The sequence below is a fragment of the Mustela nivalis genome (genome assembly GCF_964662115.1).
Source record: "Mustela nivalis genome assembly, chromosome: 12".
NCBI classification, from domain to species: domain Eukaryota; kingdom Metazoa; phylum Chordata; class Mammalia; order Carnivora; family Mustelidae; genus Mustela; species Mustela nivalis.
In genome coordinates this window covers 13,211,148-13,225,138 of record NC_139031.1, presented here as the reverse complement: position 1 = coordinate 13,225,138, position 13,991 = coordinate 13,211,148, and the positions used below count along the sequence as shown (strand labels likewise).

General features: G+C 49.1%; 1 protein-coding gene across 1 annotated transcript in view; it reads right to left on the bottom strand.

Moving 5' to 3' along the window:
* Positions 1-6,190, bottom strand: part of PARP12 (poly(ADP-ribose) polymerase family member 12) — a 42,627-nt gene extending 36,437 nt beyond the window's left edge. The window contains exons 1-2 of the mRNA XM_082693887.1: positions 5,294-6,190; positions 1,559-1,694 (exon numbers count right to left, since the gene is read on the bottom strand). Coding sequence (XP_082550013.1) covers positions 1,559-1,694; positions 5,294-6,135 — 978 coding nt within the window. The 5' untranslated portion in view covers positions 6,136-6,190. The remainder of the gene's footprint in view (positions 1-1,558; positions 1,695-5,293) is intronic.
* Positions 6,191-13,991: the final 7,801 nt, after the last annotated feature.

The following is a 13,991-nucleotide window of genomic DNA, read 5'->3' as shown; positions in this document are numbered from 1 at the left end:
TGCACACCCAAGTACAAAGGAGGCTACACACTCCGACTGGTCACCTTCCAATTCATTTTTCATACTATTGACAAAACGATCTCTCCAAAACATTAATGCCCATTCTCCAAACAGAGGCCCCCTCACCGCAACTCCTTCCCATGATACTGAAGGCTGCATGGATGAGTCTCTACTCACCCATTTCTCCTTCTCCCCTCTCCCACCCTAAATCCACGTTGTGCTGACCTACATACAGTCCCCAACCATGCCAGTTCCATCCTTTCTGTGCCCCCTTCTTCCCAGACCTTCATCCTTCATGCAACCTTCAGCATTCAGAGCACATGCCATCTACCCCAGGATGCCTCCCCAGGTGCCTAAACTGGGCCCCAGAGACCAGAGTGCTGACTTCCACGGCAGCATCTAGAACAGCACCTTGCAATCCATGCTGACTTATCTGTCTCACCCAGGAAACGGGCCTCGGAAGGGCAGAACAGGGTTTTTTCTCTCCTTATCACCAGTGCCTAACTCATAGTGGAAAGTCAATAAAGGTTAGCTGAATTAAATCAATACTAATTTTCAAAAGGCAAAAGAAAAAAGTTAGTACCTATTATGTGCTAATCATCACCAAGCCATGTAAAACCTTTCTCAAATGGGTGGTTTTAATTAAATAATATGGAAGCATTTTCATTGAAACAGGTCAACCTAATCTGCATAGCCTTACCCCACAAACCTGTGCCAGCCACAGGACACCACTCGGACGTGCTGCACCGCACAATCACCTCAGCTCAGCTGCTGCCCTCGGGAGCCGCCACCTTATTCACACAGAGCCCATGCTTCCACGGGCTGCTCCCAGGCAACAACGAGCTACTATAGTTCCAAACCTCCCTTTGGCTAGACAGAAGCTCTCTTGGAACTGTGCTACAGTGAGGGTCTCTTCCTACCCCGGCCTCTTCCTTTTCCCAATCCTGCCACATTACTGCCCAAAGGCTCCCCACCTCCTTCTGTTGTGTCTCCAATAAATCTCTTGCACTTCGAATCCCATCTTGGTGTCTGCTTCTCAGAGGACCTAAACTAGTACATAGTCATTGCAGCAAGATTTGCGTGACATCTGAAGTGCATTATGAGACTTTACATCAACTAAAGTTCAAAATTCCCTGGGTGTGACTGACTTAGTACAGACAGTATCATTTCCTCGCAGACCTCCTGGATCTGGCAATAACACATGGTTCCAAGTCCTGCTAGATGGGGAGGAGCTTGCTGAGTCTCTCATCCCCTCATCCCCATGTAAGAAACATCATGCGGCAGCCACCGGCCAAACAGACTTTCCCAACCTCAAAGAAGCCCTGCAAAGGTGGTGCCAGCACAAATGCAATAGAAGGAAAGGAGTCTTCTAGACAAGGCAAGGTTGGCCCAAGGCCAGAGGTATAAAAATCAGCAGAGCCAGGAATGTAATTTAGTTCTCCTCCAAGCAGATCCCTGTGGTCACTATGGGGTCTCTTCTGCTATATTTCCTATCTTCCAACCTTCTGGCTTCTCCCCCATCACTTACACACATAGACATCCCCTCCCGGGAACTCACCTCTGGCAAAAGCCAGGGATCATTCTGAAACAAAAGCTGGCAGAGCTCACTGTAGCTGAGGTGGTCAACACCATGAGTTCTCAACACACTCAGGTTGTGATCTGTCGTCAAGCTGTGACTGTTTCTACAGTTCTTCCTGCAAAGAAGCAGAGCTGGTGTCACAGTTCAACTGAGCCTCCCCAAAATTCTTATGTTGAAGTTCTAACCCCCCAGTGACTGTATTTGGAGATAGTTTATAAAGAGGTAATCAATGAGGTGCCTGGGTGGCTCATTTGCTTAAGTGTCTGCCTTCAGCTCAGGTCATGATCTCGGGTGTCCTGGGGTGGAGCCCCAAGTCAGGTTCCCTGCTCAGTGGGGAGTCTGCTTCTCCCTTTTCCTCTGCCCTTCCCCACTGCTTGTACTCTCTCAAATAAATAAAATCACTTTAACAATTTAAAAAATAAAGAGGTAATTAAGTTAAAAAGAGGATGCGGGGGGGGGGGGGGGGTTAATCCAATCTGACCAAAGTCTTCCTAAGAAAACAAAATGAAGACACAGACGCACACATGTGAGGACAGGAAGAAGACACCATCTGCAAACCAAGGAGTGAGGCCTCAGAAAGAAATCAATCCTGCCTTGATCTTAGATCTCCAGACTTGAGATTTGTGAGAAGTTTCTGTCTAAACCCCAGTCTGTGCTACCTTGCTATGGCTGCCCAAACTCATACAACTCATAAAATCAGTCTTTAAGATAATTTTTCAGGAATAGTTCTTGATATTGTTTAGCAGCGCCAGAGAAAAACCAGCATGTTTATACAATGAAAAACCACAGTGCTTGTTTACAAAGGAAGAGGTAGCACCTTTGAATTCTAGGGACCAGGACAGCACCTCCTATCAGTGTCTGATAAGAAAGACAGGGCCATTCCCCAAAGAAGAGTCACAGCATGCCAGTTGGTGGGCACTTAGCAGACACTTAAACAATGGCTGAATAAATGAGTGTGGACACCTACGGTTAAAGGTATGTGTACACTCACTCATGCCTCGAGGCCCAGCCCTTTTCTCTGCTCCCCTCCTCCATTCTTAACATTCACAAGCAACATTCATTGCAAGCCAGGCACTGGCACCACACCCCAATGATCCAAAGTCTTCAAATGATCACCCAGGTCACCAGGACCTAGAATAGTCAGGCAAATATCATTAGCTTTACTCAAACACTGCCCAAGCTCTAATGTCATGTTAATAAACATGCATTAATTAAGAAGTTAATTAGCATTAATAAGTTAATACGTTTTTCAAAAGAAAGCCAAACTCCTGATAGACTTCCCCATCTCAGTGAAAGACAACTTCCCTCCTCCGCTGCACACACCAACAACCATGGAGTTGTGTGGACTCTTCCCCTTTCCTACTCCAGTGAAAGTGACAGAAAACAGAAAGGATTCTAAAATGGCAGGGCAAGTGCAAGGTCAGCCATGCTCAGAAGATATCAGTGCAGACAGGACGGGCACCTCCTGAGTCTGAGAGAAGTGGAGAAGCAATCAAGGGACACTGCCTGGAAGGTGTCAAGCCTGGGCCAAATATCTGGGTTGCAGAACCAACCAAGGGGAGAAAATTAAAACATTCTAGGAAAACTTGATGCCACCAAGATGATGAAGATGATGATGGTGACAACAGCTGCTAAAACTTGCTGAGCATCTATCACAAGCCAGGGATTACCTGAAGGTTTTAGAAGTCACTCAGTCCCCAACAAGCCCATGAGATGGGTGGTATTATCCTAACTTTGCAGATGAGGGAACTGAGGCTCGGGTATAAAGTCACTTGCCCAAGATCATGGAACTAGTAAGGAGCAGAGCAAGGTCTCAAACAAGGTAGTCTTGTCTTGGGGTTGTGCTCTTAAGCAACACGCTCACTGCCCCTAAGCACAGGATGGAAGTCAGGGACCTGGGACCCTCCCCAGCTGTCATCAATGATCAAAAACAAAAGCCATGATCTGTTTCTGAAACAGCTGATCCTGTGGTTCAGGAAGACAAAGCACAGTAATAGGGAAAGCATCAAAAGGGCAACCAACCACCCCCACATTCCCTTATGTGACCCTAAAGCGGTCAGGGAAGGAAAGTCTAAGAAACCGTCCTGTGTGAACCACAAGGAAAATGGAACCAAGAAGACTGAGAAAGAAAGCTCAAAATCATCTACGCCAGTAGATATCAGAGTTCCAGATTTCCAGAACAAATACAATCTGACCCCAAATTCTGGGAACTAGCTGGAGAACAGGGCTGCTGTCTTTACTTTACCAAATACAGACATTAACAAGAGCCACCAGTTAGAAATCATTCATTCTATCTAGCCACCATTTATCATGTCCACCTTCTTCTCCAGCTGCTGCTCCTCATTCTCCCCTGAGGTGACACTTCTCTGCCCGTTCTTGAGGGGAGAGAAGTTTCCCTGAGGTCCCACCCTCAGCCTCCACCTCAGCTCTGACTTGCTCCTGGGGCAGCAGCATCGGCGAACACCAACCAATAACTCCCAAACCTGTGCTTGGGACCCTGGCCGGGCTCCCAGGCGTCAGACTTTGGCTGTCTCCTGCTCTCTCAGCCAGTAAGAAAAGGAAAAATCAGCGTTCAGTCGATAACAACAATAATAATTAACAAAACAAAACAAAACAAAACAAAAAACGATTCATCTCTCAGTTAACAATAAGAAAACAGCCACCACCTCTCACCCATCCTGTCACCACAGTCACACCAACTTTCGGTCTCTCAAATCTCTCACATACACATCCCTCCCGCTTAAGGCCTTAGCTAGGCCCCTGGAATATTCTAATCTAGCTATTTCTCAGCAGCTGCTTGTGGGGGGGCGCATATTCCACAGGTGGACGGTCAGGAGACATCTGTGGTCCAGGGCATGTGTGGGAAGGTCACTCCCACGTCCAGACCCACCAACCCTCCACGGTCTGTCTTGTCCACCTGCTCCTGCAACCAGATACCAGAGTGGCCAGAACGAGAGTCCCGGAGGCGGAGTCTAGGTCCTCCGGCCGGGGTCCCTGAATGACCGCAGGCCATGCCCCTACCTCATGCTGACCAGTGGACCTGATGTGAGCAAAAAATAACTTAACCTACTGTGTTAAGTCAGGGGGGAAACAAAAAGGAGGGAAGAGAGGGAAGGCAGAAGGGAAGGAAGAATGGAAGAAAAGAGAGAAAGGAAGGAAGGGAGGGAGAAGAGGGGGAAAAAAGGAAAGAAAAAAGGAGCCAATTCTTCGACACAAGCGGACTGGCTTCCGGACAGGAGCACGCATTTTCTTCCAAGGGCGACAGAAGCCACCGCCCACCCTGTAAGCAAGTGAACAAGAGCGGAAGCGGGTTTTCAACTCCTTCGGCGAGAGCCCCGGGCTGCGTGGCCCTCAAAGCTCGCTCTGGAGAGCGGGGGGCCTCATGGCGCTCCAGGAGCCAGACGCGGCCGCTTTCCTCCGGGAGAGCCCCCAGCCCCGTCGCCCCACGCCCCGGGGTGTGCCGCCGGGTACCGCGCTCCAAGTCCCTCTCCGAGGCTGCAGGAGCCTCGGCGCCACCGTCCAGCCCGAGTCCCTCACAGGGCGCCCGGTATTCAGGAGGTGCTCAATAAACGTTCGCTGACGAGAATAAAGGCGGGGAGGCCGGGGAACGGCCCCCTACGGCGTCCCCACACGTCAACGGGGCCCCAAGCAGGCTGGGAGGGCAGGACCCCCTGGTCCCCGGCCCCGCCGTCGGACTCCCGGAGCGGCGCTTACCCGGCCCTCGTGAACTTGCAGGCCCCGTAGACCAAGAACTTGCAGAGGTGCAGCTGCGCGCACAGCCCCACGCAGCCCGGCTTGGGGCTCGGGTGCGCGCGGCACAGGCGCAGCGCCGAGACGGCCAGCACGACGCGCTCGGTGGCCAGCGCGCCGCCCGCGCCCGCCCGCGTCGCCACCGCGAAGCGGCCGTGCTCCCGCAGCAGGCGCTCCAGCGCGTCGGCGCCGACGCCCTCCCGCAAGCGGCGCCGCAGCTCCTCCAGCTCCAAGGCGCCCCCGGCCGCGCACAGCACCTGGGTCACCTCGCCGAGGGCGGCGGCCTGGGTCATGGCCGCGGCGGCGGGGGCGTGCTGCCCGTCGGAGAGCGCCTGGCGGGACCCCGGCGGCGGCGGCGGCCGACGCGGGCTGGGCGGGCGGCTCCCGCGGGGTGCAGACGCCAGCTGGAAGCGAAAGCGAAAGCTCCCCGGGGCCCGGGAAAATGAAACCCGCGCCGCCTCACCACGCCCCCCGGCCCGCAGCTGAGGGGGCTCGGCGGCGCCTTCCGGCCTCAGGGCCCCCAGCTGGGCGCGGCCGCCGGGCCCCGTGGCCGGCTCCTCCGCTCCGTCGGCAGCCGGGGACCCGAAGAGTGGGTCTCCGGGACTTGACAGAGACGAGCAGGCACGTCCTTCGGGGCAGCGCCTCGCGGCTCGCGAAGCGTCTTCACCTAGTGGCCGGGGGCGGAGACACCCGGGCCGTGCGCAGCTCCCGCCGAAGCCCCAGGCGGTCGGAAACCGCGCGTCCGCCAGACCCCGGGACCTCTCCCGCCCGCGCGCTGGCGGCGCCGGCCGGGGCTTCCCCCACATCAGGGACGGAGCCGGGTCGCCCCGACGGCTCCCGTCGACGCGGGGAGGGGGGTGCGGGGGCCACGGGCCGGTCACCTCCCCCCACACTCGCGCCCGTGACGGCAGTCACGCCGAATTGCCCGCGGGACTTCAGGCTACTTTTTCTCTTCAGGGCTTTAAAGCTTGAAAGGGTCTGTCTCTCCTAGAAAGCATATCCGTTTCTCCTCAGAGAATGGAGGGACCAAGTGTTTAAGGAGCATTCGGAGCCTAGGTGCACACTCGGGTTGTTGACAGAAATGTGAACTGTTGAGAGAGCCCTTTGGGAAAGGAGTCCGGGAATCGCTAGGAAAATTTGTAAATGCGCATGACCTTTGACCCAGCGGTTTGTCTTCTGGGAATCTTCTAGAAGTAAAAGCAACATAGATGAGTTACGGAAGAAAATGTTTATGTGGGAGGAGGCGTGGTGCAGGGAGCAACGTGGTTGGTCCTTTCCCGGACTGTCACACAGCTTTAACAAGCATGACCTTGAAGGACGTCCCTGACGTGTTAAGGGAAAAAAGAAAACGGTATAGAAACGTCTAAATCAGTATCAAAAAGAGCATCTATTTGTGTGGGGAAGTGGCTATTTTTGAATGAGCAAGGAGAAGGCTGAGGAGGGACACACACTGGGCCAAAATTTCCATTAACACTGGCTGTGAGGAGTATGCAGTAAGAGGTACTAGGAAGTGGGAATAGGATGAGGGGCAGAAAGAAAATTTAGGTTATGATGTTAAAATTCTGTATGTTACTATAAAAACGTAAAAATCTCTTAAGTATAGTAACCTACAAATGAATTAGGGAATGGGATGAGGGGCAATTTTCTCTTGGCTTTTGATTGTGGATTTTTAAAAAATTGTGTAAAAATTTTTTCTTAAGATTTTATTTATTTCAGACATTGATGGAGAGCAGGATGGGGGGAGGGGTAGGGGGAGAGGGAGAAGCAAGCTCCCCTGCTGAGCAGGGAGTCTGACAACAAAACAACAGGGGTTTCAATTCTAGGATCCCAGAATCAGGACCAGAGATGAAGGCAGCTACTTAGCTGACAGAGCAACCCAGGTGCCCCATAAAATTGTATAAAAGTTTTTTCTCAAAAATTTAATTCTTAATTTAAATTTTTAATTGTGGTTTTGATATTGTTTTGCAGTATAGTTTTTCTTTTTTTTTTTTTTTAAGATTTTTTTGTTTATTATTTATTTGACAGACAGAGATCACAAGTAGGCAGAGAGGCAGGCAGGGAGAGAGGGGCAAGCAGGTTCCCCGCAGAGCAGAGGGCCCGATGCAGGGCTCGATCCCAGGACCCTGGGATCATGACCGGAGCCGAAAACAGAGGCTTTAACCCACTGAGCCACCCAGGTGCCCCTGCAGTATAGTATTTCTTAAGAAAGGAAGGTTAACATCAGTGGAAAATGGAGTAAGGGCCTCAGAAAGTTTGCCCATCAGTGGCAGTGTGGCAGCAGTGAAAAAGTGGCAAAAATGGTCGGAATCTGTGTTTTCAGATATCCGGAAATTAACTAAAGTCTTGTAGCAACTCGTTTACCATTGAGTCAAGAAAAACAGCTGAATCTAAGTGAAAACATCAAGCTTTGTAGCAATTTTTAATATATTTTTTAAATTTTTTTTTTTTTTTTAAGATTTTATTTTTTTATTTGACAGAGAGAGATCACAAGTAGGCAGAGAGGCAGGCAGAGAGAGAGAGGAGGAAGCAGGCTCCCTGTGGAGCAGAGAGCCCGATGCGGGACTCGATCCCAGGACCCCGAGATCACGACCCGAGCCGAAGGCAGTGGCCCAACCCACCGAGCCACCCAGGCGCCCTATTTTTTAAATTTTTTAAAATTTATTTTCAGCATAACAGTATTCATTCTTTTTGTACCACACCCAGTTCTCCATGCAATCTGTGCCCTCTATAATACCCACCACCCGTATCCCGACCTCCCACCCCCGCCCCTTCAAAACCCTCAGATTGTTTTTCAGAGTCCATAGTCTCTCATGCTTCACCTCCCCTTCCAATTTCCCCCAACTCCCTTCTCCTATCTCCCCATGTTCTCCATGCTATTTGTTATGCTCCGCAAATAAGTGAGACCATATTATAATTGACTCTCTCTGCTTGACTTATTTCACTCAGCATAATCTCTTCCAGTCCCGTCCATGTTGCTACAAAAGTTGGGTATTCATCCTTTCTGATGGAGGCATAATACTCCATAGTGTATATGGACCCCATCTTCCTTATTCATTCGTCTGTTGAAGGGCATCTTGGTTCTTTCCACAGTTTGGCGACAGTGGCCACTGCTGTTATAAACATTGGGGTACAGATGGGCCCTTCTTTTCACTACATCTGTATCTTTGGGGTAAATACCCAGTAGTGCAATTGCAGGATCATAGGGAAGTTCTATCCCATTCAGCCATCTCTCACCAAAATGACTAGGAGGAGGAATGCCCAACAGAAGAAAAATACAGCTCTGCAACAGAGCTAACGGCTATCAACATAGACAATATGTCAAAAAGAGAATTCAGGCTAACAATTATCCAAGCAATAGCTAGGTTGGAGAAAGCCGTGGGTGACCAAACGGAATCGATTAGGGCCAAGCTGAAAACGATCAGAGATCATGTTTTTAATATTAGGGAAGAGCTGAAAGCTACCGGGGATGACCTTCACAATGCTCTCAATGAGTTCCAATCTAATCTAAATTCTCTTAACGCTAGAGTAACTGAGACAGAAGATAGAATTAGTGATCTGGAGGACAAACAGATAGAGAGAAAGGATCAGGAGGAAACCTGGAACAAACAGCTTAGAAGCCACAAAAACAGAATCAGGGAAATAAATGATGCCATGAAACGTTCCAACGTCAGAATTATTGGAATCCCTGAAGGGGAGGAGAAAGAAAGAAGTCTAGAAGATATAGTGGAACAAGTTCTTCATGAAAATTTTCCGAATTTCGTGAATGGAACCAGCATTCATGTACTAGAGGCTTTGTAGCATTTTAACTTACCCTGGTCCTATCTCCTCCAGCTCCCTGGCACCCTTGAAAACTAACCACCGATGCTCCTGGTACCAGTACCAGAGAGGGCAGAACAGGGCCATAGCTTTTTCAAAAATGCGTCTTGTGACTTGTCTACTTGGTTCCCTGGAAGGCCCTCCTGAAAAGACTCATATTTGTTTGTTCTCATGGGAACTAGCCCAGTCCCTATGGCTTCTCCCCAGGGGTGGTTCAGTGTTTTATCGTCACAGAATGGGGGACTGACACAATGGATAACAGTTGAGGCAAACAATAGACTAACCAAAAGCTTAAAGGAAGAGCTGAAGGATGAGATGTCTGCTGGGGCTTTGAAAAGCTCCAACATATTTCTAGGAATCTAGAAGTTTGCATGCACACCTCTGTTGGGGGCAGCTTATGTACGTAATATGCAACATGGCGCTTGCGCCTGCGGCCAGGCAGAGGACCTGCGCACCACCTGAAAGATGATTGGCTATGCCCAGAACAGGAAGCCTGTGGACACTGCAAGCTTTCTATCATGCTAAGCGTTGATCAGGCTTCCTTTCATGTGTACAGTCTGCTGATTGGAGGAGAGGGGATATAAATAGGGGTAAACATCCGGGTAAGGGGAGAACAATAAAGATTTGCAAGTTTGTCACTCCATGTCTCCTGGTCGTTCTTGCAGGCGAGAGCGACAAGTGGCGCCGAAACCCGGGAACCTCAAAATTCAGTATAGGAGACAGGGGATTGACAAGGAGAAGGTAAGTGTGCACCCAGAGTCTGTCTTTTGACAGGGAAGTTCCATAAGGACAAGAGAAAAGCTTTCCAAAATGGGAAACGAGGTACCTAGGATAAGGATGGAAGGACCTTTGCGGGAGCTGCTTAAAGCCTAAGGCAGCCCCTTAAAGGCGAAAACAGCCCGAGCCTTTTTTTTTTTTTTTAGATTTTATTTATTTATTTATCAGAGAGAGAGTGAGGGAGAGCCAGCATAGGCAGAGTGGAAGGCAGAGTCAGAGGGAGAAGCAGGCTCCCTGCGGAGCAAGGAGCCCGATGTGGGACTCGATTCCAGGACGCTGGGATCATGACCTGAGCCGAAGGCAGCTGCTTAACCAACTGAGCCACCCAGGCGTCCCAGCCCAAGCCTTTTTAAAAGAGGTTGAGAGAGTAGCGCCCTGGTTTCTGGAGGAAGGACTCCTGAATATACCCCAGTGGGAGCATTTAGGAAAAGATCTCAGGTGTGATCCGGAAGTCAGCGCTGGCCACCTTGCCGTGTGGTCTTTAGTAAAACTATGCCTGCAGTCAGAGCGGGAGCCAGTGCGGGAAGTCATAAAACAGGGGGGAAGAGGTTTTAGAGCAAGTGAAAGAAGAGTTTCGTAGAGAGCCGCTCCAAAGCTCTAATATTGATAGTGAAAGCTCCGAAGGGCTCTCTGAGGACGAGCTAGAAGACATAGCCACGCAGGAGAAGGTGAAGGGAGACGAAAATTTAAAAGAGGGAGAAGTGAGGAAGGTTCTGGCTCAACTGAGAGAGAAGAAAGAGGAGTTACAAAAGGTTATGGCGCAGTTAAAATTAAAAGAGGAAGTAGGGAATAAACCTAATACCACAGCGCCATTTCCTGGCCCTACAGCCCCACCTTATGAATGGCCACCCCCTTACAGGCCCGCCTGTTCGGGGGCGTGTCTATGTCCTGCTTGCATAGCGGAAAATTGGAGGGAGGTACTCGGTCCTGGAAAAGGGTTTTTTCCTGTTATGAAAGATCAGAACCAGCAGAGGTATCATCAGCCCTTAGACTTCAAATTGGTGAAGCAACTTAAAGAGGCAGTTATGCAATATGAGCCACAGGCTGCTTTCACAATTTCCTTGGTGGAAGCTGTGGGGAGCCTTTACCTCACTCCTGAAGATTGGGGAAATTTAGCTAAAGCTGTACTATCAGGGGGAGAGTATTTAGAGTGGAAAATACAAAATCAGGATAATTGTCAGGAGACAGCAAGGAGGAATGCAGCAGCAGGAAATCCTCAGTAGAATTTAGATATGTTAACCGGCACTGGGCTTTATTTGGGATCCCAAGCGCAAAGTCAGTACCCACCTGGAGTTTATCATCAAATAGCTACAGCTGCGACTAGAGCTTGGCGAACCTTGCGGGGGGCGGGAGACTTTGAAGGGCAACTGTCCAAAGTATTGCAGGGGCCAAATGAGCCTTACGCAGATTTTGTAGATAGGTTAATGCAAACAGCAGGGAGAGTATTTGGGGACGTGGATACTGCCATGCCTCTGGTTAAACAGTTGGCTTTTGAAAATGCAAATAAGTGGTGTAGAGAAGCTTTTAGGCCATGGAAGGCTAAGGATTTATCTGTTTATATTAAAGTTTGCAGAGACATTTCAGGGCAAGTCATTCAAGGACAGGTTATGGCTCTGCGTTTGCGCAAGCCTTACAAGGCACAGGAGCAAGACCCAAAGGATGCTTTCTAAGCGGCCAAGGGGGCCACCTCAAGAGGGACTGCCCTCAAAGAAAAACGCAATATCAAGGTCAAGGGCAGATAAAAACAGTTAAGTTTGTGAAGCCTGGTGAAGCAGCTAGTGGTAAATCTCCAGGATATCCTAAACCCAACTTATGCCCAAGGTGCAGAAAAGGAAACCACTGGGCTAGTGAATGCCATTCTGTGGTTGATATAGAAGGCAACCCATTACCCCCTAATAATTGGGTTGAGTCAAAAAACGGACGGCTGGGCCCATCCCCCCGGGGCCCGAATCAAATGTACGGGGCGGTCATGACTCTGCCCCAGATGGTGCGGCAACTTTACCCGCCAACAGACCAAGGCGAGCAACTGCAGGATTTGCAGGATTCGACATCTGTGCAACCTCCAGACTGGTCCTAACGCCAGATATGGGAGTGCAGGCGGTTCCCTCTGATCTAGCGGGAGGGCCCCCAGAGGGAACCGTGGGGTTGCTTATAGGGAGGAGTTCCTCTACCTTAAAAGGCTTAATTGTTCATCCAGGAGTGATTGATCCAGATTTTACTGGAGAGGTTAAAATCTTGGTTTCTTCCCCAAAGGGTATAACAGTCATTAACCCTGGAGAAAGAATTGCTCAGCTCTTGATTTTGCCTAGTAAGCATGGTAACTATGCATCTACGGGTCTTCAAAGAAAAGGAGGGGTCGACAGGGGATTCTTTAGCATGCTTAACTATGGATATGAAACATAGGCCTATGTTACCCTTAAAGATAAGGGGAAGGAAGTTCTATGTACTATTGGATACAGGAGCTGACAAAAGCATCGTTAACCAAAGAGACTGGCCAAAAGATTGGGCACTAGTAAAAGCAAATCAAACACTAAGAGGTATTGGAGTGGCCACAAGTCCAGACCTTAGTGCCTCTTCATTAGAGTAAGAGGATGAAGAGGGACATAGGGGAGTCTTCCAACCTTATGTGCATCCCCTTCCCGTAACGCTCTGGGGACGAGACGTCTTGGAACAAATGGATATTGTGATAACCACAGAGAAATTATATAGTGATCCTGCAAAGCATATAATGGAGAATATGGGATATAAACCAGGAGAAGGACTAGGAAAGCAAAGGCAAGGAGACCCTAGGCTACCATCTATGGGGGGCCAGGGTTTTTTCCAGTGGCCACTGGGGCAATAAGAATTAAATGGAAGGATGATACGCCTCGGTGGGTGCCTCAGTGCCACTGACAAAAGAGAAGTTGATGGCAGCTAGAGAACTTGTCCAAGACCAATTGAAGGAGGGTCATTTGCGTGAATCCACATCTCCTTGGAATACTCCTATATTTGTCATAAAGAAAAAGTCAGGTAAGTGGAGGCTGTTGCATGATCTCAGGCAGATAAACGAGCAAATGCAGATAATGGGACCCATTCAATTGGGACTTCCCATAGTCACTGCATTGCCAAAAAATTGGCTGTCCTTAGTTATTGACATCAAAGACTGCTTCTTCTCTATACCCCTATACTCAGAGGACACAGAAAGGTTTGCATTTACCCTCCCATCTGTTAATCATGCCGAGACTGATCAAAGATATGAATGGGTTGTCCCCCGCAAGGGATGGCCAATAGTCCTACAATGTGCCAATTGTATGTCAGCAATGCCCTTCAGTCTTTTCGAAAAAGATTCACATATATTCATTGTTATTATTACATGGATGATATTTTACTTTGTGGAGAGGATCCGCAGACACTCCCTGAGGCATTGACTTACATGCAACAACAGCTTGCCACATGGGGGCTAGTAATCTCCCCTGAGAAAATTCAAGCAGGAAACCTGAAGGAATATTTAGGTCTGAGGGTTTCAGACACGATGATATCAGCCCAGAAAATGAACATACGAAAGGATCACCTTAAAACCCTAAATGATTTCCAAAAACTCCTAGGAGATATTAACTGGATAAGACCATATATTAAAGTCACCACAAGTGAATTACAACCTTTATTTGATATTCTACGTGGGGATCCAGGTTTAGATTCTCCTAGATCCCTCACCCCCGAGGCTGTTAAGACTTTAAATTTGATTGAAGAGAGAATGCCTAATACTACTGCAGATAGATGTAACCTTGCAGATCCAGTGATGGCTATAGTCATTCCATCGCCAGGCTCACCTACAGGAGTGCTATGGCAAGGAGGGCCTCTACAGTGGGCTTACTTACCACATAATCTCTCCCGTGCTGCTACTATATATCCAAATGCTGTTGCTAGCTTAACTGCCAAAGTCATAAGGATGTGTCTTAGCATTCTTGGACGGTTACCTGATACTTGCATTATTCCCTGTGATAAGGGTCAAATGAATATCCTTGTAAATTCCAATGATAACTGGGCTATCTTAGTAACTTCTTACCCCGTAAAGTTTGATAATCACTAT